The sequence below is a fragment of the Fusarium vanettenii genome (genome assembly GCF_000151355.1).
Source record: "Fusarium vanettenii 77-13-4 chromosome 9 genomic scaffold NECHAsca_6_chr9_2_0, whole genome shotgun sequence".
Taxonomy (NCBI): domain Eukaryota; kingdom Fungi; phylum Ascomycota; class Sordariomycetes; order Hypocreales; family Nectriaceae; genus Fusarium; species Fusarium vanettenii.
In genome coordinates this window covers 610,443-632,556 of record NW_003315877.1, presented here as the reverse complement: position 1 = coordinate 632,556, position 22,114 = coordinate 610,443, and the positions used below count along the sequence as shown (strand labels likewise).

At 53.9% G+C, this 22,114-nt stretch overlaps 9 protein-coding genes across 9 annotated transcripts; 5 read left to right on the top strand and 4 right to left on the bottom strand.

The window, feature by feature from the left end:
• The first annotated feature begins 330 nt into the window (after positions 1 to 330).
• Positions 331 to 2,043, top strand: NECHADRAFT_63518 (uncharacterized protein). The gene has a single exon (XM_003050362.1). The coding sequence runs from the start codon at positions 475 to 477 to the stop codon at positions 1,870 to 1,872; it is 1,398 nt and encodes a 465-aa protein (XP_003050408.1). The 5' UTR covers positions 331 to 474; the 3' UTR covers positions 1,873 to 2,043.
• A 394-nt stretch (positions 2,044 to 2,437) lies between these two features.
• Positions 2,438 to 4,570, top strand: NECHADRAFT_49493 (uncharacterized protein; the record flags this gene model as incomplete). Its single annotated transcript, XM_003050361.1, has 5 exons — positions 2,438 to 2,633; positions 2,777 to 2,871; positions 2,923 to 3,440; positions 3,497 to 3,856; positions 3,910 to 4,570. 5 exons carry the CDS (start codon positions 2,438 to 2,440, stop codon positions 4,568 to 4,570), a joined length of 1,830 nt encoding a protein of 609 aa, XP_003050407.1.
• A 254-nt stretch (positions 4,571 to 4,824) lies between these two features.
• Positions 4,825 to 6,398, bottom strand: NECHADRAFT_63517 (60S ribosomal protein L4). The gene is made up of 4 exons (XM_003049983.1): positions 6,371 to 6,398; positions 6,089 to 6,314; positions 5,782 to 5,932; positions 4,825 to 5,726 (listed from the first exon to the last, which is right to left on the bottom strand). Exons 2-4 carry the CDS (start codon positions 6,291 to 6,293, stop codon positions 5,024 to 5,026), a joined length of 1,059 nt encoding a protein of 352 aa, XP_003050029.1. The 5' UTR covers positions 6,294 to 6,314; positions 6,371 to 6,398; the 3' UTR covers positions 4,825 to 5,023.
• Positions 6,399 to 6,782: 384 nt separating this feature from the next.
• NECHADRAFT_49584 (uncharacterized protein) lies at positions 6,783 to 10,072 on the bottom strand (the record flags this gene model as incomplete). Its single annotated transcript, XM_003049982.1, has 3 exons — positions 6,783 to 8,144; positions 8,331 to 9,945; positions 9,996 to 10,072. The coding sequence occupies 3 exons, from the start codon at positions 10,070 to 10,072 to the stop codon at positions 6,783 to 6,785; spliced, it is 3,054 nt and encodes a 1,017-aa protein (XP_003050028.1).
• Positions 10,073 to 12,413: 2,341 nt separating this feature from the next.
• Positions 12,414 to 13,330, bottom strand: NECHADRAFT_101594 (uncharacterized protein). Its single transcript, XM_003049981.1, has one exon. The coding sequence runs from the start codon at positions 13,044 to 13,046 to the stop codon at positions 12,573 to 12,575; it is 474 nt and encodes a 157-aa protein (XP_003050027.1). The 5' UTR covers positions 13,047 to 13,330; the 3' UTR covers positions 12,414 to 12,572.
• A 614-nt stretch (positions 13,331 to 13,944) lies between these two features.
• NECHADRAFT_63514 (uncharacterized protein) lies at positions 13,945 to 15,746 on the top strand. The gene is made up of 2 exons (XM_003050360.1): positions 13,945 to 14,307; positions 14,386 to 15,746. Exons 1-2 carry the CDS (start codon positions 14,104 to 14,106, stop codon positions 15,517 to 15,519), a joined length of 1,338 nt encoding a protein of 445 aa, XP_003050406.1. The 5' UTR covers positions 13,945 to 14,103; the 3' UTR covers positions 15,520 to 15,746.
• Positions 15,747 to 16,084: 338 nt separating this feature from the next.
• NECHADRAFT_73856 (40S ribosomal protein S29) lies at positions 16,085 to 16,652 on the bottom strand. Its single transcript, XM_003049980.1, has 3 exons — positions 16,514 to 16,652; positions 16,301 to 16,400; positions 16,085 to 16,212 (listed from the first exon to the last, which is right to left on the bottom strand). The coding sequence occupies exons 1-3, from the start codon at positions 16,573 to 16,575 to the stop codon at positions 16,204 to 16,206; spliced, it is 171 nt and encodes a 56-aa protein (XP_003050026.1). The 5' UTR covers positions 16,576 to 16,652; the 3' UTR covers positions 16,085 to 16,203.
• Positions 16,653 to 16,890: 238 nt separating this feature from the next.
• NECHADRAFT_71780 (uncharacterized protein) lies at positions 16,891 to 18,322 on the top strand. The gene is made up of 2 exons (XM_003050359.1): positions 16,891 to 17,542; positions 17,597 to 18,322. The coding sequence occupies exons 1-2, from the start codon at positions 17,032 to 17,034 to the stop codon at positions 18,211 to 18,213; spliced, it is 1,128 nt and encodes a 375-aa protein (XP_003050405.1). The 5' UTR covers positions 16,891 to 17,031; the 3' UTR covers positions 18,214 to 18,322.
• A 1,104-nt stretch (positions 18,323 to 19,426) lies between these two features.
• NECHADRAFT_84716 (uncharacterized protein) lies at positions 19,427 to 21,899 on the top strand (the record flags this gene model as incomplete). The annotated part of the gene is made up of 2 exons (XM_003050358.1): positions 19,427 to 21,719; positions 21,877 to 21,899. The coding sequence occupies 2 exons, from the start codon at positions 19,427 to 19,429 to the stop codon at positions 21,897 to 21,899; spliced, it is 2,316 nt and encodes a 771-aa protein (XP_003050404.1).
• Positions 21,900 to 22,114: the final 215 nt, after the last annotated feature.

Sequence of the window (22,114 nt, the reverse complement as noted above, 5' to 3'; positions counted from 1 at the left end):
AAGCTCCCAGCACAAAGAAGGTGGAATGAAGCTAAGCTCCCGTGGGGACTGTCCCAAAGTGGAAAGCGGTGAGAGCGACACTAACATTTTTTTACATCTCAAAACCACCTTATCTTGGCGCATTGTCAGACCCGACCACTAACAATCGGCTTCGTTCCGTTCGGCGCCGCTTGAGAGACGGGGCAACTCTGCTTACCATATCAAAAGATGGCGACCTTGAGTCACGTAGGTTAGTTCCCGGCGTGGGCGAGCCGGAGCGAGTAAAGAGGCACCCACGCACAGCAAAGCACGATGTCGAAATAGTTCCACTCCCCACTCGACGTGTTTTTGGTTTGGTGCGTGAAGGAGGGCAATCATCGTCGGACGATTTCTCATCTTCCATATATAGATCGGAGGAGAATTGATCTTGTCAACACTGCCTCGACAAGGACGCCGTGATCTGGTCTGTGTCTGTGTCTGTCAACAGCTGCAACCATGGGCTCCTACCCTCCGGCGTCGTTCGACGTCCGCAAGATCGCCATCATTGGCGCTGGTCCGGCTGGCCTGTCGGCTGCCAAATACCTCACGGCGCAGGGGTCCTTTGACCAGATTGTCGTCTTTGAGCAGCAGGACCAGGTCGGTGGCATCTGGAACTACAGCGGCCTCGCTCCAGGAACTTGCCCGGCTCCCCAGGAGGACCCCTTCTGTCCTCCCAGTGAGCCTATACGCTGGTGCGAGGGCGCCGCACCCATCTTCACCTCGCCCATGTACGAGCAGCTTCACGCCAATCTCCCCAATTCTGTCATGAGATTTTCCTGCCAGGCCTTCCCCGACGATGCCAGGCTGTTTCCTGAACGGACCATGATTCAGGACTACCTGCTCAAGTACGCCGAGGACGCCAGGCCCCTGATTCGTTTCTGCCAGCGGATCAACCGGGTGACTTTGAAGCCGCAGGAGAATGGTCGAGACAGCTGGGAGGTTGAGGCACAGTCAACGGTTGACGGCAACCTCAATCTTGAAAAGTTTGACGCTGTCGTCGTCGCCAACGGTCATTATACCATCCCCTTCATCCCAAACATGAAGAACCTCGCCGAGTTCAACGAGGCATATCCCGGCGTCATCACCCACTCGAAGCAGTACCGCACTCCCCATCCCTTCAACGACGAAAAGGTCATTGTCGTTGGCAACGGTCCTTCCGGTCTAGACATTGCTCTGCAGATCAACCAGCAGTGTAGGAAGCCAGCCATCTTATCTGTGCGGCATCCTACTGCCCCAGACAGGCTAGCCCATTCAGGCTGCGAAGAAGCGGCTGAGATTGACGAGTTTTTGATCGAGGAGAAGGGGGTCCGCTTCAAGGATGGCCGGGTTGAGAGGGACGTTGACGCCATTGTGTTTTGCACTGGCTTTCTTTATGGCTTCCCCTTCCTTCCAGATCTCAACCACAAGCTCGTCACTACAGGGCGAGGTGTTCATGGGCTATACAAGCATGTATTCCATATCCAGCATCCTACTCTCGTCTTCCCTGGTCTCAACATGAAGGCAGCTCCGTGGCCGCTCTGTGAGAGCCAAGCGGCGCTCTTCTCGGCGGTGTGGTCCAACAACCTCAACCTGCCTAGTCAAGATGCCATGGAAGCGTGGAGCCAGGCGCTAGAGCAGGAGGAGGAGGGGGATGCATTGCATGTGTTTGGTCCCAACGGGGACGGTCACTATATCAATGAGCTGCATGACTGGGTCATGACAGCCAAGCAGCCGGGCAAGGAACCTCCGCGGTGGGATGAGGAGCACATGTGGCAGCGCAGCGTCTTCCTCGAGGCCAAGGCGCGCTTCGAGCAACTGGGCTGCACAGCGCAGACGCTTGAGGAGATCGGATTTCACTATCAGCCGGGGCTTTAGCTGTGCTGTATTAGGGCAAAGGAAACGAAACAGCTAAGGAAACAAAACGGCTTGCAAGCAACGGACAAGCCGAGAAAGAGAGAGAGGGATAGGACCGGATAGACTATTTCGCCATTTGTTAAGGCCAAGACGTTTTACGTTTTTACGATATAATATCCGCTTCTTCAACCCATCCATCCTCGTCGTGCGCCTTCATTAAAGGGCGCAGACAACAAGCAAGATGCATCTGCGGGCAGTGGTTGGCCCATCCCGCTCTACGCCCGATAAGACCCCCCCGGGGAAAAAGGACCAATTCATGGGGGAGTGCGAATGGTGCAGCGAAGCGATGTTGTGATGGTGGATTAGAATGACGGGGGTTAGCTGTTGGATTTGTAATAGTTGGCGCGATGCCGCCATCGGGGGATACGATTAACAAGGAGGGTCCTATTGCCGAGACCTGATCTTCAAGGGGGGGGACTTTTACTTGAAGAAGAGAACGACCCTTCAACCTCTCGTGATCTCTCATCATAATCGTATCACGGATCTCAGCTTCAAACAGTCGCCAATCTAATAGAGAACCTCAACCATGGCTCCCTCCGCAAGCATTGATACCACTGCTGCCGCTGCTGCTGCGGCACAGGCTGCGGCGACCCTCAAGGCCCTGCCTCACCCCAAGGACCTGTCGCACCTCTACTCGCGGGTCACCAAGAACCGGGTACAGAGCAATATCAAGGCTTTTTACAGGTTCATCCAGACTCCTGGTATCAGCAACTTTGCTGGAGGTGAGTGTTTTTGCAAGTGTTTCTTCCCCCCATTCCGGTATCTCGGGGCGGAGCGGGGCCGTTATCATGCCGGAGCTTAGACCGTTACCTCCGACCAACCTTTTGTGATGCTGTCTTTCCAGAAACTGACGATACTTTGATAGGAATGCCCAATGTTAAATACTTTCCTTATGACACACTAGAAGCCGACGTAGCGACCCCTGAAAGATGGCAACCCTCGCCAAACACTCCCCCCGAGGTCCTGCAGCAACTAGACGAGGAATTCTCCAACGGCCATTCCAATGGCAAGTCCAACGTTTCAAAGAACAGAAACGCTCCTCAGGACCCCGACTATAACGAAACCACAGCACACATTACTATTCCCAAAATCCTCAACGAGCCAGACCGCACCAAGAAGATCGATCTCGCGACTGCTCTCCAATATGGCGTCGCTGCTGGCTACCCACCTCTGTTGTCCTTTGTCAAGCAATTCACCAACGAAGTGCTGCATCCCAGCGTCCCTTATCATGGCGGCGCGGACGTGATCCTCAACAACGGTGGCACGGACGGTTTCTCCAAGGTGCTCCAGCTCCTGGTTGACCCCTGGTATGAGGGAGTTCACCCTGTGACTGAGCGGCCAGGCATGCTGTGCGAGACTTTCGTTTTTGGAAACGTTCTTACACAGTCTCGGCCTCTGGGAGTTCAGGTTGTGCCTGTCGAGCTTGATCGTGAGGGTATGCTGGTCGAGGGACCAGGAGGTCTGCGGGATGTGCTTGATAACTGGGATCCTCAAAATGGCCGACGACCACACTTCCTTTATACAGTGACGTGAGTACTTGAAAGCAGCTGACTAGATTAAGACCCAATCGCTAACTGTTCACTAGTATGGGACACAACCCCACAAGCGGTGTCTTGGGAATCAAGAGGAGAAAGGAGATCTACGCCCTCGCCAGCAAATACGACATCATCATCGTTGAAGATGACCCATACTGGTACCTTCAATTCCCTTCAGCTGCCGTTCACGAGGCTAGACTCAGGGGCCACGAGACACCTCGACACATCGAGACACACACGCCGGCAAAGACATCTGGCTACGAGTTTATTGACTCGCTCGTGCCCTCGTACTTGAGCATCGATGTCGACGGTCGTGTCATCCGCCTCGATACCTTTTCCAAGACAGTTGCCCCTGGTTGTCGATTGGGCTATGTTACTGCTCAGCCTGCTATCATTGAGAGAATTACTCGGTAAGCACTTGCCGTTCTCATCAACATTGAGACACTACTAACATAGATGACAGAATCACAGAGGCTAGCACCAGCCAACCCTCAGGCTTTGTCCAAGCCTTTATCGCCCAGGTCCTCCTTGGCCCACACTCCTCTGCCCTGGCAGAGTTCAGCGCCCTCCCCGAGTCCGAAAAGGCCACCTTCAAGGGCTGGAAGCTTGACGGCTGGGTACGCTGGCTCGCCGGTCTCCGTGGCGAATACGAGCGCCGCATGACACGCATGTGTTCAATTCTCGAGGACCATGCCTTCCAGTTCAAGCAGTCAACACCTGAGAAGCCAGACTCAGACTGGGACGTCATCACCAAGACAAAGCTCTTCGAGTTCAACTGGCCTCGCGGAGGCATGTTTGTCTGGCTACGCATTCACTTTGAGCAGCACCCCCTCTTCAACGCCCGCGGCACCGACGTCCCCGTCATTAATGGAACAGAGCTGGCAAAGGCGTTCCTCATCCACAGCACCCAAGCACCCAACCTGGTGCTGGGAAGCCCTGGAAGCATGTTCAGCGCTACCCCTGAGATTCTGGTCGAGCACGGCTGGAAGTACGTGAGACTGTGCTTTGCTGCTGAGAGCGATGAGAATATCGATGCTGGCTCGTTGAGATTCTCCAAGTCGGTTCAGAACTTCTTTAGGATTACTGATGTTGCCGAGATTGAAAAGTTGATTGCGGAGTTGTAAGCGGAAAAGGGGAAAAAACTTCAACTCGTAGAAGTATTTATGCCAAGATACTGAATACGATAACTCAAGACATGCAATGTTGGTCAACGTGTGTGTGTGTATTGTATGCTGAATGATTAATAACTCCATGTAAAGCAACGTCATTGGGAGATATTGCTTGACTTATACCCTCACAACCCTAGAGTATCAACATGCCGTGTGTTGGGACAAGGTCACACTGCATCTCACATCACATCACATCAATAATTCAGAAATGACGCAATTCACAACGCTCAATCGTTAAACATCAAAGTACGGAACCAATGCCGAGTCTAGGCTGGAATTCATATCAAATCTCTGATTCATTTTTAAGAGCTCAACCTTCCAGAAGCCATTACGCCTCGATATCAAATCATGCCAGACCCGTCACCAATTTCCCTCCCAGCCTGCTGCACACCCAGCAAGTCGAGAATCTTAGTTCTGCTTCTTCTGAGCCTCCTGGGCGAACACGGAGGCGTAGGGGTTCAGGCGAAGCATGACCTGCTTGTTCTTGAGGGGGTTCTTCTTCTGGACAGCAGATCGTCGGGTGACGGCCTCGCCCTTGGGAGCGTTGAGGGAGCTCTGGATTTCGGAGCTGTTGATCAGGCGGGTGAGATCGGCCTGGGAGACAACGTTGGAGGGGAGGAGGAAGTCACGCTTGTGGGCCGAGGCCTCGGTGGTGGAACCGTAGATCTGGTCGAGGGCCTTGAAGGCGGCAGAGGTCCAGACGATGAATCGGCCGAGGTGACCACCAGGGGCGAGCTGGAGGAGGTTGAGGGCGGTGACGGGGGAGGTCTCGACACCGGGGATGTTGCGGAAAGCGGTGACGAGCTCCTTGCCGTCGGTCTCGGCATCGTAGATGACGAGAGGGCCACGTCGCTGGCGGTGGCGGCGGCCACGGAGCTTGCCCTTGCCAGCTCGGAGCTTCTTGGACTTCTTGACCTTCTCAATATCGGCACCAGCACCGACAGCCTTCAGGAGGCCGAGAGCGGCAGCGGTCTTGGCGATAGCGGCACCCTCGAAGAGAGCGGAGTCGACAACCAGGGGAACCTCGGGGACGGAGTTGACCTGGTGGCCACGGGCCTGGAGCAGGGGAACGGCAGCAGAGGCAGCCAGGGCGGAGCAGACAGCATATCGCCTAGTTTCGAGGTTAGCTTCGTTCTTTCGACCATCTTTCCACTGGCAAGACTCACTTCTGGCCCTGGTTGACCTTGATGTGCCACTTGCGCCAGATCTTGGTAGGGGCGAACATGCGACCGGAACGGCACATGTTACCGAAGGCGGCCTGACCAGCACGGTGGGTACCACCACCAGAGACACGGGGGATACGGGCGACGGCACGACCTGTGAGATATCCTGTTAGCAGTTGTTTCCCTCGTTGTCGTGGTGGTTTCTTGAAGCATCTCCTCCTCTTCCCGTGGATGTTATCCATGCCCCAGCGCCCACAAAAATTCCCCTCCAATTCTTCCAAGTCGGAAAAAAAAAAAGTTCTTCACATACCAGTTCCCCAGGACTCAGCAGAGGTCTGGTGACCAGCCTTCTCGCTCACAGCATAGGGCTGTCGCTTGTTCTTGGCGATACCGGTGTGAACCTGCTGGACAATGTCCGGTCGGATCGGGCTGGTGAAGACGGCGGGAATGGCGTGGGTAGCTCCAGTGGGAGCACCATCTTTGCCGATGATGGAGACGGTAGGTCGCGAAGCCATTGTGAAGGTTGGGACTTGGACCTGACAAGGTTAATTGAATCAGTTGAGGCCTGGATGAGTTGATGTTCAAGTCTCACCTTGTTCGTCGTGCGGCGTCGAAATTGGTGATGGAGTGGGAGGTTGCAATTCGGGCGCGATAAATTTCACATCGATTTTTTGGTGGGCGCCAGGCGGGACCCTAAGCCCCACCAACAACTCCGCCCTAGCGAGCGACACGTGACCACGGAGCTCCCCTGCTTGCACTAACACAAACACCACAGCCAAACCCCACTAGAGAACGTGAAAATGGACAAAATGCTTTGGTCTATATCGACCTCTATACAACTTCGAGGGGTCAAGATTCTACATAGGCATTTTATCATATTTACATAGTAACCGTGCAATTGCTTCATCTTATTATACGTACATGCATGTCATCATTATGCCTAGTCTAGGTATTTTCAAGATGCAGATAGCCGCCCCGTCCCAAAACCATCCCCCCATAGTCCATCACTCCCATCTCTTCCACTCCTGGATCAACTTGTCCACCTGTTCATCCACCCACTCCTCATCGTTTCCTGACCTGTCCAATTTGGCCAGCTTGTCGTGAATCCTGGCCTCAATATCCATCCGCTCAATGACCTTGTTTTCTAGGTACTTGGGGTCATTCCAACGACAAGCCTTTTGGAAGATCTCCCTCATTCTGGGAGAGTAGAGTTGGCATGTTGCCACCGGTAACCTCTGGGGGTTCATATAAAAGTTGCGAGCAATAACATTGTCGCCTTTAATCAATGGCCGGACAACCTCGTCAAAGCACTCGCCGCAGACAGAGAACTGACGGAGGAACTGCATGGTGTGCCAATACCCGTTGTGAATGGGTGTGTCCTCCTGACATTCGCTGACGGCAGCCATTCTTTCCACCTCTTGAGCAAGACTCTTGATATCTGGCTCCTCGTGTTCCAGGCGGGCTTGATCCGAGGTGGTCTCCATGGCGTCGAAATACATGACGAACCGTTTCCGCTTCGGCTTGAATCGCATTGCGCAAAGGCCCCTTGTCGGCTCTGAGCGGGAATCAAGGGGAATAAAAATGCCAGTAAGGTTAGGAAGCAAAGCCTGTATGATCTTGGCGCACTGGGGGCAAACGGTGAAATCGTAGACAAGCTGTCGCGTGTACGGATTGTAAAGCGTCAGCCAATTACGAATAGTTGTCCTGTCACCAGGGCATGGAATGTTTTTAGTATCAGAGATGACGCTGGCAACATCGTGGAACAACCGCAAGTCTGGCAAGTTGTTCTTCAGGGTGAGAAGCCAGGCTATGCGATACCAAGGGCCAACGCCAAAGTCACAGGCGATAGGCCTGTCCGTCGGGCGAAGCATGGGCTGGAAGAGGTGTCGGTACTCGGTCTTCGAAAAGACAGCACCGTAACAGTCCGGGCAGATATTGAAGTCTGTCCGTGGCAAAGTGAGCCAGTCGAACAAGCCTGCTACAGGATGTTTGCGTCGGCACTCCGGGAACGTGGTGCCACCGGTCGCTTCTGTATGCTCCGAGTGTCGCCGAACGGCACCAACGGGTTTCTCCAGGTAAACCCCGTCTCGATTAGGATCGAAAGCCGGTGGTTGCCATGGCTGCGACGAGAGAGGAGGACGTACACTTGACGGTATGGCTGATGCAGGTCTCATCTCGAGGGGTGTTTCAGGGCCACCGATAGGAACGGGTATCGGGATATCAGGCATAGAGACGATCGGGTCTACCTCGTAGCGAGATCGTGGCCTGCTGAATCGTTCAATGCTTCCCCGGGGATCAAGAGGATCAAATGGTTCGTCATCCACGGGATAGGGAAGTTCGTTCTTGGGTCTCTCGGGGAGAGCATGCTCGCTTCTGATAATCGGCTCTCTGGGGATGGCTATGGGTTCCCGAGTGATAGGATCTCTAGCGATAGGCTCTCTAGTGATGGGATCTCTGGTGACCAGATCTCTGGTGATTGGATCTCTGGTGATTGGATCTCTGGTGATTGGGTCTCGGGAGATAGGGTCTCTTGTAATCGAATCTCTCGCGACTAAGTCTCCAGCAGTTGGGAAAGTTGCTGCAGCTCGTGGGTTTGGAGGCAAGTCATCTGAAGGAGCGGAGCTGGAACCAGAGGTAATCGGAATTGGTATAGGCACCATAGGTAATCGAGGTCCAGACCTGGGGCCAGTAGGGGCGTCGACTTTTTCAAGTTTGGACTGTGAGTCGCGTTCGTCCTGAAGTATGACAGACTTTTTCCGCCGTGCGTGGAGTTCCCGTGGCCCCTTGGGATGCTCGTCACCAGAGCGGTTATCATCCCCACGGTCGTCGCGACCATCGCGGTTGTCACGTCCGTCACGACGATCGTCACGACGGTCATCACGGCGGTCATCCCTACGCTCGTCTCGACGATCATCTCGGCGAGGTGCTGTCTCTCGAGAGGGGTATGTCGAAGCCCGGCCAAGGTCCTCTCGGTCTGCTCGACCATATGAGGGCGACCTCTCCTTTTTGGTGGTCCTGGGTGGTACGTACTCGCTGCGGTAAGGAGTTTCACCAACCCTCTCTTTCGAAAGTGGTCGAGCTGGCTTCTCAGGTTCAACGTTTGAGCGCTTGGAAGTGGATGCAGTTGAAGAGGTGCGGGTATGAGTTCCCTCATATCGTCGGTCATCTGGCAGATTGGTGGAATAAGTTGGTCGAGTTGGCGATCTGCGACTGGAACTCTGAGGATGCGCATAACTATGGTAGGCCTTCTCACGGCCGCCTGCGCTATGCTTGATAACTTCAGGTGGAAGTGGTGGGTCGATTGGAATCTTTGGTGGTCGCACAGGAGGTTGGTCTGGTCGGCTGCTTGCTGCAGCAGACGGGCGACTACGATACTTTTCGGGCAGCTGGTCGTCCCTAAATTCAGTGTCAAGTCGGGGCAAGTCTTGCCGACTTCGGCGCTTCTCCAATGGAGGCCTGCTGCGATCTCTGCTTGTTGGCGCGCCGGTGTTGAGATTGGTGTCGTATCGTCGACTTGACTTCGTATCGGCATGAGTATCGCTGGACGGTTTTTCGTTTCGCTCAACCCGTTCAACCCGCTCATTTCGTTCAGGTCGCTCGTTTCGTTCAATCCGCTCGTTTCGTTCGCCCCGCTCAGGCCTCTCAGTTCGTGCAGGCCTCTCGACTCGTTCAGGTCGCTCGGATCGCTCAACTCGTTCAGATCTCCCAACCCGTTCAGGCTTTTCAGTGCGCTCTGATCGCTCGAATCGTTCTGGTCGGTCCGGTCTCTCGAAACGCGGCGGTTTCTCAACACGCTCTTGTCGTGGTTGCACTGGCACTGTCTTCCGCTCTGTCTCCCCGCCTTCGGATCCACTCGACGAGCCTGTCAAGATGACGAAACGACGCTCTGGATTGTACTCATGAACTTCCATAATCAATGGAGTCTGGTCGATTTCTCCCCGGGACGGAGGTTCGCCCTCTGGGTTCTTGACATAGTATGACCCATGTTCTCTCTTGAGTGAGGTTTCCTCATCTTCAACAGAAGGTGGCGGCGGGCGGACCCTTGGCGCACGCGACGAGTTAGAGGAATACGGTCGTGCGGATTGTTGGTAAGTCGACTGATAGGACGAGGAATAAGACGACGTAGGTTTGGAGTGGGAGCTAGCTTCGAACTGTGAGGATGATTGCCTGCAAGACATGTAAGCGGGGAGTCTGATTGTCTGGCGGAGAGGGCATACGGCTTTGGGCTCTTGGCCCGGGATGTTGTAAAGTACCCCGTCTGGAGGAGGTTCTGAATGTCAAAGGACTCGACCATGGTGCGTGTCTATTCGTTATTCGTACGAATGGCAAGAAATCATTATAGTCTATCCAAGAAGAGAGGACAGGAAATGCGCCGACGGGAATAAAAAGGTGGAAGGAGGGCAACTGGAGTTCGGGCTGGTCGCTGGTGTTTTGTTTGCTCTGATCGGGCTGTTGTCTCGGTGTCGCACAGGCCGTGCTGGCGCCCTCCAGGCGGCGCTCGATGATAGGAAGCGGCAGAGCAGTCGCAAAGAGCACTGCACACGACTCGGAGTCCCCTTCAACTTGGGAGGAGGTTTTTTACGGAACAAAAAGCCCAATAAGGAGGAGGCGGAATAAAGAGACGATCTGTTTGGTTTACGACGTCAGAAAGGTGAGCAAGAGCAAGCCCGAGACGCCTTGGGGCGCAGCTGGGCCCAACCTGCCTTCCTGCGTGAGGGATGACATAGCACAACGGCGAGGTACCTGATCCCCCGCCCGACGGCCCAGCCAAGCACATGTACCTCAGAGTCGCTGGGCATCCACCCCTCCTCGTTCTTGGCCCTGTGAAGCCCGCCAATCGCCCCGCCAGGTTGCCCCTCCTACGTCTTGCTTTGCACGGCTGGTCCATGCCGATGGCTTTCACGGGAACAAACTAAGAAAAAAATGTACCGATATTGGCGCCTGCGTCATGTGTTTGTGTGATGTGCTCTGGGGAAGACCCTGCTCGGTGAACCTCTAGAGCATCTGGTGCAGCAATGCGCCGTCGCACAGAGTTTTACGGCAGTTACAGAGTATCACCTATCACAGCAGCAATCATGTTCGGGCTGCAAGTACTTGAACTCCATTCCAGCGCTGATGTCCAAATTGCATGGCCGGGTGCACAATCAGGTTCGGGGCTTGTTACCCGCTGAACGGGACTGAGTGTGTAGCATAACAGTCGTCACCGCTTCAACGGCCGTCCATTGATCATGGCGGGTGCTGATAAACACGCCATAATTCCGCCAACAGGTTTTGAGTCTTAGCAGCGCATATACGGTGAGCTGACTTAGGAAATCGATGATATTCCCAGACGATCCCGGGTCATGAAATGTGACGGTACCGACAGAGATCTGCCCAGCGGTCAAGGATATTTACTTGTGTTGCGGGACCCATCCTCGCGAAATAGAAGAGTACTTATAACTCCTATCAAGGCACTGCTACTTTACGTTGCAACAATTCACAAAAAATACGAACGACAGAAATAGGTACTATAACAAGAGGTCAATTATGCTAATGTTCTAGGATATCATTTCCATATTTCAAGTTACAGTTGGAGCCATAAACTGATACCCAATATATAGAGAGGTATCTCCTTGCTTGCGCGGGGACTGCTATGTACTGAGCTGGGATCTAGACCAATTATGATAAGTCTCTTCCTAGGCCCACCAAGCTTAAGATAAGAGATTAACATATTCTCATCATATTATTGTAGAGATTCAGATAGTGCTCTAATAGTGGAGATGGGTACGCTCTAGCAGTCCTCGCGCAAGCAAGGAGATGTACCAGTGTCTTCTTGACTCAAGCGCCATCATGAGGCCCTGCAAGCCATCTTCATGATGGTCCCACAGGGAACGATCCACAATCGGGCAGGACGGTGCAACTTCTGGAGGCTTCTTTGGAACGTGCATATGTAGCTGTGAGGTCTTTGACACTGTTTTATTCCCTAGGAGATTTCCAAAGGATTCTATCGTAACTTGCCACAAGCCCATCATGACGAGTAGAACTAACATTGGCCTCGATCGCATGATTCCATTCATAAGGGAAAGCTATCTGTGCCTAGGAGAATGCCAAATCACACCCGGGGCTTAAGACAGTGTCAGAATATCATCAGGCATATTTCTACTCGGTTCTGTGATACAGTCAGAACTAGGTATGCAGTCAAGGGCATATCGGTACCTATCAGCAGTACCGGGCGTCATATGTGACCACGAGGCCCAAAGCAACTTGAGACACTGGGTGCCATGATATGGGACTTAGTAAATCACAAGGGTCCAAGCAGGTGGACAGCAAGTTTTCAACCTGTTCGCAAGGCCTGGATAGGAGACTATGGACCTCAGAAGTATTTTTGGCCCTCCCTCCTTATGCTATGATCATGGGAACCTATAACTTGTCTCATGTCCAGTGCCTCGATATCACTCTAGAGATCCTCCATAGCTCCATCGAGGGTAAGCAATTTGACAAAAACGGTGAAAGTTGTGCTAGTTATTGGTCAGTCTGGCATGTCGTACAGCATACAGGCAACCAGGCTCTTCACCATTCAACGATACAGCTCTTGGCGTCACAGGCAAGACATTGGCGGCCTCATTCAGCTTCCTAAAAATAAAAAGTCATAAAATCCAAGCTGATTTGATAGAGTGTGCAAACCGGGCGTTGCGCCAGCACGTAAAGGATAATTAGTGGTATCTTCCCTCACATTGCTCCATCCAGTCTTGACCCCATGAGTAAAGTCGTTTCGTACAGTGCCCAAGAATGAAGAGTCCCAACAAGTGCCCATTCTAGTCCTCAAGAAGGTCTGCAATGTCCTTGTCCTCCTCCTCCTCAAGTCTCCGTTGCTCCTCGGCCTCAAGCATGTTCTTGAGCATGGTCCTCTGCCTCACCCTGGCCTTCTGACCCCAGTCGGCACCCGTGCCATCGCCCTCCTCGTCAATCTCAGGTTCCTCCTCAACCAGGCCCCGCAGCTCATTGGGCGAGATCTGGGCCTTGCGCTGTTCCCTCTCATCCTGCTCTTCCATCTTCCTGACGGCGCCCTTGGTGACAAACTTCATCATGTAGGGGCGGAGGAGCATGTAGCCACCGACAATGATGACGAGGCGGATCCAAGACTGCATTGTCATGTTGTTGAAGGTGTTTGAGAGGTTGTTGGAAGCGTTGGCTCCATACTGGAGGAATTGGGCGGCGAATTTGCCGAGGGGGTTGAGCTCAATGTCGTCTTGAGCACGCTGCTCTTGCTGCTGGGCCAGGGGATCCATTGTGAAGGATGTGTTGAAAGTGAGGTCGTGAGTTGTAGGTCTTGATGTGTCTTGAAATTTGCCCCGCTTTTAAGCTCCCAGACGTGGCCCTGGTGAAGTAAGATTGTTTTGATGCCGAGCTTAACTTTGATGAAGCCAAGAGCTGAAGCTACCGTGTCGACAAGTGGCCCAAATGCACCAAAATTGAGAGTTCGAGTGTAGTCAAAAAGGGATAGAAGCTTTGAGGCCTCACTTGCGACCTAGGCAATGAGGGATTAAGTGCGATTCGTGATGTTTGGGTGATGGTTGAGCTGAGATGAAGTGTTGGAGCATCAGGGTTTTATATGGCGCGCGAGTCGGGAGGTTTCTTTTTGGCTGGATTTCTCCGATGGACCCGGCACCCACTGGCCACATTGAACTTGTTCTGGAACGGGGTGGCCAATTTGCCAACAATAAACACCGCAATACAAGCGCTTTGTCCCTGGCTGATTACGGACACTCTTGAGTTATTTATTAAGTGGAATTGACATGGTTGCTGGACCGAGGCAGTCTTATTAGATTCTGTTGATCGTCGCGACAGCGTATAAAGTGAAAGTTACAAGTCCACCCATACATTAGCAGAGAGGAATGTTTCTGCACGACATGAAAGCCAACACTACAGAATTATGTCACGAATTATACCTCGAGCAAATAGAGGCATTCCCACCTCACTTACCACCCTTCAGCATGTCCTAAGCTCACACATACCTCTTTTACACGCATCTTGAAGCTGGTCATGATCCAATGCCAGATGTGCTCCACGTGACTTGATTAGTAGCTCTCGCCTCTGACCGGGACTGGATGCCTTGATCCCTGGGCCAGCGGATGGTTGGCTCCACCAAAAGAGACTCTGGAGCGGGCAAGAGCGACCAGAGCTGCTGTCGAGAAATTTTCGAAGCCTCATACCCGATCATCTCCTCCTCAGCAGCAGCACCACGGCGTGTTCTGAATCCCCTCATCTCCCCTCCTCCTCCCTTCTCCTCTCCATCTCCTTCTCGTCCTTTCGCAATTGGTCTTTCTTATACCCAGAGCCGTCACAATGTCGACCGCCTTCCGATCTCTTGCGCCTTTCCTGCGCACCGCCCGCCACGGCCTCAAGGCGGCTCCCATCAACCCCCTCCAGTCCGCCCTCAAGAAGCAGAATGCCTCTGGCGTCCTCAACCTCTACCGCACATACGCCGTCTTTGAGCGATCAAAGCCCCATGTGAACATTGGCACCATTGGTCACGTCGATCACGGCAAGGTACGAATTTACTTGCAGCGCACCGTTCCATCAATTGGTTGCGGAGAAAAAAACCTCGGCTGACCTGATAATTCCCAGACCACCCTCTCCGCTGCCATCACCAAGCGACAGGCCGAGAAGGGCCTCGCCAACTTCCTCGAGTATGGTGCCATTGACAAGGCTCCCGAGGAGCGAAAGCGTGGTATCACCATCTCCACTGCTCACATCGAGTACTCTACCGATAACCGCCACTACTCCCACGTCGACTGCCCTGGTCACGCCGATTACATCAAGAACATGATTACTGGTGCTGCCAACATGGACGGTGCTATTATTGTCGTCGCCGCCTCTGACGGTCAGATGCCCCAGACCCGTGAGCACTTGCTGCTCGCCCGTCAGGTTGGTGTCCAGAAGATTGTCGTCTTCGTCAACAAGGTCGATGCCATTGACGACCCCGAGATGCTTGAGCTCGTCGAGATGGAGATGCGTGAGCTCCTCAACACCTACGGCTTCGAGGGTGACGAGACCCCTGTCATCATGGGCTCTGCTCTCATGTCCCTCCAGAACCAGCGCCCCGAGATCGGTAGCCAGAAGATTGACGAGCTCCTTGCTGCCGTCGACGAGTGGATCCCTACCCCCGAGCGTGACCTTGACAAGCCCTTCCTCATGTCTGTTGAGGATGTCTTCTCCATTGCCGGCCGTGGTACCGTCGTCTCTGGCCGTGTCGAGCGTGGTGTCCTGAAGCGCGACCAGGAGATTGAGCTCGTCGGCAAGGGTAACGAGATCATCAAGACCAAGGTCACCGATATTGAGACCTTCAAGAAGTCTTGCGAGCAGTCCCAGGCTGGTGACAACTCTGGTCTCCTCATCCGAGGTGTCCGCCGTGAGGATGTCCGCCGTGGTATGGTCGTCTGCGCCCCTGGCACTGTCAAGTCTCACACTCAGTTCCTTTCTTCCCTCTACGTCCTCACCAAGGAGGAGGGTGGCCGACACACTGGCTTCCAGGAGCACTACCGACCCCAGCTCTACCTCCGAACTGCTGATGAGTCCATCGACCTGACCTTCCCCGAGGGAACCGAGGACGCTAGCAGCAAGATGGTCATGCCCGGTGACAACACCGAGATGGTCGTCACCATGGGCCACCCCAATGCCATCGAGGTCGGTCAGCGATTCAACATCCGTGAGGGTGGCCGAACCGTCGCTACCGGTCTCTGCACCCGTATCCTCAAGTAAGGGAGGGGTGATGTTATAGAAAGGAGAGGGAAAATTTTGGGGTAGTGTACGAATTATGGCGCTCATGTGAAACCGGGCATTGTCTCCCACTTTGAGTCCAGTTTGGCTCTTGTATATCTAGGTACGGCCGGGGGGGCTCAAAGATCTCCGCTCTGCTTCCTCCCGTTGTCTTGACGATTGTAATGTAGACAAAATTGGGGAGGCAGTAATAAGACATGTAAAACTAGCACTCGAATTTTTTGTTGAAGTGGTGATTTTGTGAGATTTCGGTGATGTTTCTCATAATTGTTGTTTCGTGAACGAATCGTTCCGGCTAGGCATCTCAAGCCAATGGGCACAGGGAGTTTAACCGATTTCATGTGTATTGATTCTCATCTTCACAATGAACCGACACGCTTCATAACCGTAACCCAGTCATGTTGGCAGACGAGGATAGTCCGGACACACAGACATGTGAGGTCCAATGCAATGGTATTCGTCTATCCTCGGAGGATGTTCGTCAGACGCACGATCTTCCTAAGGGACCCAAGCAAGCCATAAAACTCCTGTTCCAAGCGGCCGCCCTCCGAGTGCTTTTTTGTGCGCGAGGCCTTGACTTTCTGCCGAGAGTTCCCCCATCCACTACTTTGTTCTCTCTCAACAACCCCCCCCTTAACCGAGAAAACTTGGTGTCATGATGATCGTTTATCGGTACTGTAGAGACAATCGGTCAGTCTCCATTCGTGCTTCTGATTGTCGGGACCCCTTGGATAGGGGAATATCGTGTTCGTTCGAAACTCACCTTGTTGAAGCCAATGTCCTTGGCCTTCTCACGGAAGCACTGACGGCACAGGTTGAGGTCGTACTTGCGGATGAGACCGGCCTTGTGCTTGCAGACGCGGCTACAGAGCGAGAGAATGTCAGCATATTTTCGTTCGAGGCGAGCATCATCATCGAGGTTTCCCCCCGTCGCTTGGGGATTTTCGCGTCCGGGGAGGAAGGAGATAAATCGTACCAGCTGCGAGAGCCCTTGCCGTAGCTTCGGGGGCGCGAGTTCCAGACGCTTTCGTGAGACATGGTTGCGGTGCTTGGGGGGGATGACCGAAAGCTGGAGTTTGCGGGATGGTTGAATTCGCGAGGGTTGAAATTCGGCGGGAAATTTTGTGTGAATTGAACGAGACGTACCGCGCACCGATTGGAGGGCTCCGCAGCCCCAGCCCAGACGAGGGCGTGAGCGTGGGGCATCTAGCACGTGATCTGAGCTGTGCCTTATATCACGTGCTCCTTTCAAGGTGACGACAGCAGCGCTAGCGGCGGGAGCTCACCCTGCCTTAGCTCGTCCCGCTTACCTCACCGGTCCGTTCACCTACAAGGGCCATTCCGTTGCAAGCTGGCATCTCGAGTGGATTTCCAAGCAACCACCGAGCAACAAAGCACATCTTACGATTGTGTTTTTGATCAGCTCTATTCTTCTTTATCCAATTAATCCATCTCCTTCGTAAAAGTCAACTTCCTAGAGACCTACCATCCACAATGGTCTTGATCAAGAGCTTCGTGCTCTCGGCCCTCGCCGCTACGGTGGCAGCCAAGTCGGCCGTTATCGAGCTCCTCCCCTCCAACTTCGACAACGTCGTCCTCAAGTCCGGCAAGCCCACGCTCGTCGAATTCTTTGCGCCATGGTGCGGCCACTGCAAGAAGCTCGCCCCCGTCTGGGAGGAGCTTGCGTTTGCCTACGAGCCCACCGGCAAGGTCCAGATCGCCAAGGTCGACGCCGACGCCCACCGCGAGCTCGGAAAGCGATTCGGCATCCAGGGCTTCCCTACGCTCAAGTTCTTTGACGGAAAGAGCGACAAGCCCCAAGAGTACAAGTCTGGCCGCGACCTCGAGAGCCTTACCGAGTTTCTTGCTGAGAAGACTGGTGTCAAGCCCAAGAAGAAGCTTGAGCTGCCCAGCGAGGTTGCCATCTTGAACGATGGTTCCTTCGCCGAGCTCATTGGTGGAGACAAGAACGTCCTGGTTGCCTTTACCGCTCCTTGGTGTGGCCGTATGTGTTCCCTTGGGTGAATTGCTAGCGAACTCTACTCATTCGTTTCTTTAGACTGCAAGAACCTTGCTCCCACCTGGGAGGAGGTTGCGACCGACTTCATCAACGACAAGAATGTTGTGATTGCCAAGGTTGATGCTGAGGCTCCCAACAGCAAGGCCGTCACCGAGCAGCAGGGCGTCAAGTCCTACCCCACCATCAAGTGGTTCCCTGCCGGCAGCAAGGAGGCTGTCGCCTACGAGGGAGGTCGCAGCGAGGAGGCCATCCTTGCTTGGGTTAACAAGCACGCTGGAACTCACCGTGTTCCCGGCGGTGGCCTGAACGCCATTGCTGGCACTGTTGAGTCTCTTGACACTCTTGTCGCCAAGATCGCCGGTGGCGCCGCTCTTGCTGAGGTTGCCGCCGAGGTCAAGAAGGAGGTCGAGGGCCTCACAGACGCTATTCAGCAGAAGTACGCCGAGTACTACGTCCGTGTGTTTGATAAGCTTAGCCAGAACAACGACTGGGCGTCCAAGGAGCTCACCCGACTGGATGGCATCTTGTCCAAGGGCGGGCTGGCCCCATCCAAGCGAGACCAGATCCAGCAGAAGACCAACGTCCTCCGCAAGTTCCTCGAGAAGGCCGAGGAGAAGGTTGAGGAGAAGGTCGAGGAGGTCAAGGATGAGCTATAAAGGATTAGGAATGTGAACAACAAAAGGCAAGAGAAAGCGAGTACAAAATCATCAAGGTTTATATAGTAGAGTCTTTGGTTACTTGATGTCATGACTGAAATAACGTAACAACAAGGCAGCTTCGTTCTATGCGTGAAGACCAAGCACCTTTCGTGAAGGACAACCCAAACGCCCCGCAATTGGACAGTAAACGGCAGGGTACATTGCTCTTTACGACTTTGTCGAGCCTCCGTCCTTGGATTTGCTTTCTTGGAGGGCTGCTTCGAGATTATCCAGCCTCCGAGACATCTCATCCACTTTGCAAGGTCAGCGTGGGGCAGAGTGCATGACTGCGGACAAAAGACTTACTCTTGGCAAAGATCTCTGAGGAGACGCCAGCAAACTTGTTGGACAGTGAGTTGAGGAGTTCCTCGACGGCAGCTGTGACATCGGCACGAGCATCATCCGAAGACTACATGAGGGGGGATGGTCAGTGGCGTCGTTGAGACTGGGCACTCTGCAGTCGGCGCTTTCTCTGATGCAGCTGGTCGTGTGTAACACGGCATGCGTCAAAGCTGCTGAATGGTGGGCGAGCAGAGTTGAGAGGACAATAGCACATACGTTCTCAGGCTTGAGGCCTGCAGGGGTCTCTGAGTTGGGGTCGTTGCTAGCCATGATGCTCTGTTTTGGTTGCGACGAGGGTGGCACGAGAGTGGTCTATTCACAATTGCCTGCCGTCTTCAGGAGCGACCACGGGAAAAGAGAGGATAGGAGAAAAGACTGGGTTGTTTGCGTTGCAAGGTTGTGTCCTTTCCCCCCCTTGGGTTGTAGCTTAGGTAGTTGTGGGATTGTTTGCTCTGGCTGTTGATAGAAATGGCCCGTATTCGTACTGTGTCCTCTGTATTGATGTGAATGGCCCCGGCGGAAGCGGCGTTTCTCGGCTTCCGCCAGTGGAGGGAGGTCGGGGAAGGAGCACTGCAGGCGTTCAACTCAGGCCCACCTGGCATGGACATTCCGTCATGATACGTACCACTCTCACAAATGGTCGTCTCCAAGTGAAGGCAGACTCACTCACACTCACTCATATCATTGACATCCATCTTGGAGCACGCGCTATCACATCAACCACCAACAAACATTTAACTCATTTTCTTGAGGGGTCGTTCAGCAGTCACCATCACCCTTAGCAGACCTAGCATGTTGCAGCGGTAGTCGCGTGCCGCCGCGGGTCATCATGCCGCAAGCGCAGCATCCGATCGCCACGATCGCCTTTATCGTATTCATTATCTGGCTCGTCTTTCCTGAGGGCGACTACTCGAGCCAGTCTCTCACACTGTCTGACCTGGCCGCGGAGAGACTGGGCCGCTTTCACGATGCGCTCGACGTGTTGAATGCCTCGCGCTGGGGGGACTTTACCCCTGCTCCAAAGAAGGGATCCAAGTCTAAGCCTTCATACTTGAATCTTACGGGGTTCCGCGAGGAGGACAAGTTTGCTTGGAAAGACCTGAATCGGTTTCGTGAGAGGAGCTTGGAATTCAGTCGACATGCCATACCGCCGGTCGGTGGCAAGAATCTTTGGGATGCTGGAGAGGGAGATGCAGTTTGGATGAATGCGTCAGGGACAGTCCACGGTGAGTGGGTGAAGCGCAAAGGTTCTGTGGCTAGAGGGTATGACAGCTATAACCTCACCAAAGCTGTTCCCGGGATGGATTGGATTGGCGATGAGGTCTCTTGGGCACGCAACATTACTGGCACCTCTGGACGAATGATGCTACGACTCGAAGGGAACAAGACGGTCAATGAGTACGAACAACTACCAGCCCAAACCAGCACACCTGTCGCTGGTGGTCTCATCCGGAGTGTCAAGGGCACAACGACCATTGAGGATACGTCGGGTTCAGGCCATGACTGGGAGATGAAGCTATGGGGTGTCCATTGGCCACGACAGGGTGTCATACTGATGACAACCACGAGCGAAAAGTTCGAGGGTATCTTCGGTCTACCACACCTGGCACCGAGTGAAGACTTCTTTCAGTCCAGCCAGAGACTACTCAACCAGTCGATCGCCCGAACTATTGCTCGGAAGGAGGAAAATATCTATGTCGACCAGACGGTTCCATGGACATCGGATCTTGAGAATCCCATGTATACCACCAACCCGTCGCCTCATTGCGAGTACATCATGTACGCCCAAGTCTACCCACCCAGTCGACAACACTTCAACCTGGACCCGAACGAGCCAACCAGAGACGCCATGGAGTCAGTCATTGGCGCAATTGAATCGGAGTTACAGTCACCGGTGGGCGCGCCGATTCCCAAGATTCCCAAGCTCCAGATATCTGCCGTCATCTACTCTCCGGACTGTGGGTTCTTCCTCGAAACGAAAGGACCCCCTGACTTTAGTCCCAGTGAGGCTCAGCATCTCACCGGCCAGAAGATGGAGGTGCAGATTTACCAGGTCAAGACGTGGATTCTAGTCTACGCCGTCATCGTCTTTGCGCAAGTCAATCTACTCAAAAACCAGATGAGAGAGTCGTGTACTCCCTCAACTATGGGTCGCGTCAGCTTCTGGACCATTGCCACGATGATCATGGTTGACGGCATGACCTTCACTGCCGCTGCCACATGGGTTTCTTCAGCTGCTGCTACATTCTTGCCCACATTGGCACTCCTGTTTGCCGCGTTCCTATCCATGACCATCGGCGGCAGCTTCTTGGCCAAGATCCATGAAGTTCAACTTCCCGAGGCACGTCCGCGTCGTGACCGGGACCAGACGTCGAGCACATCCACCAGCAGCCCCGATAGCACGCCGGCCTCGGCCACCCCGGATCCCACCAGCACAGGCACCGGTTCACTCCTCCCGGCCCCCGTCACAGCAAGGCAGCCAGCGATACGCCCGCCGCCGTCTCAGCCTATCATTGTCCCATCTGATCAGGACGTTGATGCCGAGATTGCCGCCTCCGCAACTCCAGTGCCTGGGGCTACAACAGCCGAACGCACACCCCCTCCTCCCCAATCATTCCAGAGCATCATCAGCCGCCTTATACTCACCTCCTTGTGTATCATCTTCTTGGCTATCTCCTCCTCAACTTGGTATCCCAGTCTCCGGTCCCTCTTCCTCAACCTTTGCATATTCTTGTACTGCTCGCTTTGGATACCCCAAATCTACCGCAACACCCGCCGCAACTGTCGTCGCGCCCTCACATGGTCCTTCGTCCTCGGCCAGTCTATCCTCCGTCTCCTCCCTGTCGCCTACTTCTGGGCCAAGGAAGACAACTTTCTCTATGCCAGACCCGATCGCCATGCCTTCCTCGTCTTCTGCGCATGGCTCTGGATTCAGCTCATTATCCTCGCTGCCCAGGATGTCATTGGTCCACGCTTTGGTGTTCCCGCCGGCTGGACCCCGGATGCCTGGGACTACCACCCCGTTCTCCGAGAAGACGGCCTCGAGGCTGGTGGCTTACCCATTGGCCTTGTCGCTGACGATACCCCGGGTATCGAGCGGGCTCGCTCCGGCGACGATGGCAGTAAGAAACGGAGCTCTACTCGGAGCATCGACTGCGCCATCTGTCGTGAGGTCCTCGAAGTCCCCGTGCTCACGGCCGAGGACGAAGATACAGGAGTGGCGGGTGTTTTCGCGCGCCGCTTATACATGGTTACGCCCTGTAGGCACATTTTCCATAGCGCATGTCTTGAGGGTTGGATGAGGTTCCGGCTTCAGTGCCCTATATGCCGAGAGGAGCTACCACCACTATGATCACGGGATGTATAATTGCTTGTATAGAATCGCTTGGCTTAACATGGCGTTGGTGGATATAATCTGTGTTGAGCACAATAAACATCAAATGTCTTTCTTGAGTGTCCGTCTATTTGACATTGTCTTTATACAGCGCTTGAACGCTTCAAGTTTTTTTACATTATT

Excerpts from the sequence above, each read along its gene's own strand:
- NECHADRAFT_63518 (XM_003050362.1), top strand. The coding sequence starts at position 475 with ATGGGCTCCTACCCTCCGGCGTCGTTCGACGTCCGCAAGATCGCCATC.
- NECHADRAFT_63517 (XM_003049983.1), bottom strand. The coding sequence starts at position 6,293 with ATGGCTTCGCGACCTACCGTCTCCATCATCGGCAAAGATGGTGCTCCC. Across the intron at positions 5,933-6,088 it reads TGCTGAGTCCTGGGGAACTG|GTCGTGCCGTCGCCCGTATC; the intron begins GTATGTGAAGAA and ends GATATCTCACAG. Across the intron at positions 5,727-5,781 it reads AAGGTCAACCAGGGCCAGAA|GCGATATGCTGTCTGCTCCG; the intron begins GTGAGTCTTGCC and ends CCTCGAAACTAG.
- NECHADRAFT_101594 (XM_003049981.1), bottom strand. The coding sequence starts at position 13,046 with ATGGATCCCCTGGCCCAGCAGCAAGAGCAGCGTGCTCAAGACGACATT.
- NECHADRAFT_63514 (XM_003050360.1), top strand. The coding sequence starts at position 14,104 with ATGTCGACCGCCTTCCGATCTCTTGCGCCTTTCCTGCGCACCGCCCGC. Across the intron at positions 14,308-14,385 it reads GTCACGTCGATCACGGCAAG|ACCACCCTCTCCGCTGCCAT; the intron begins GTACGAATTTAC and ends GATAATTCCCAG.
- NECHADRAFT_73856 (XM_003049980.1), bottom strand. The coding sequence starts at position 16,575 with ATGTCTCACGAAAGCGTCTGGAACTCGCGCCCCCGAAGCTACGGCAAG. Across the intron at positions 16,401-16,513 it reads GGCAAGGGCTCTCGCAGCTG|CCGCGTCTGCAAGCACAAGG; the intron begins GTACGATTTATC and ends CTCGCTCTGTAG.
- NECHADRAFT_71780 (XM_003050359.1), top strand. The coding sequence starts at position 17,032 with ATGGTCTTGATCAAGAGCTTCGTGCTCTCGGCCCTCGCCGCTACGGTG. Across the intron at positions 17,543-17,596 it reads TACCGCTCCTTGGTGTGGCC|ACTGCAAGAACCTTGCTCCC; the intron begins GTATGTGTTCCC and ends TCGTTTCTTTAG.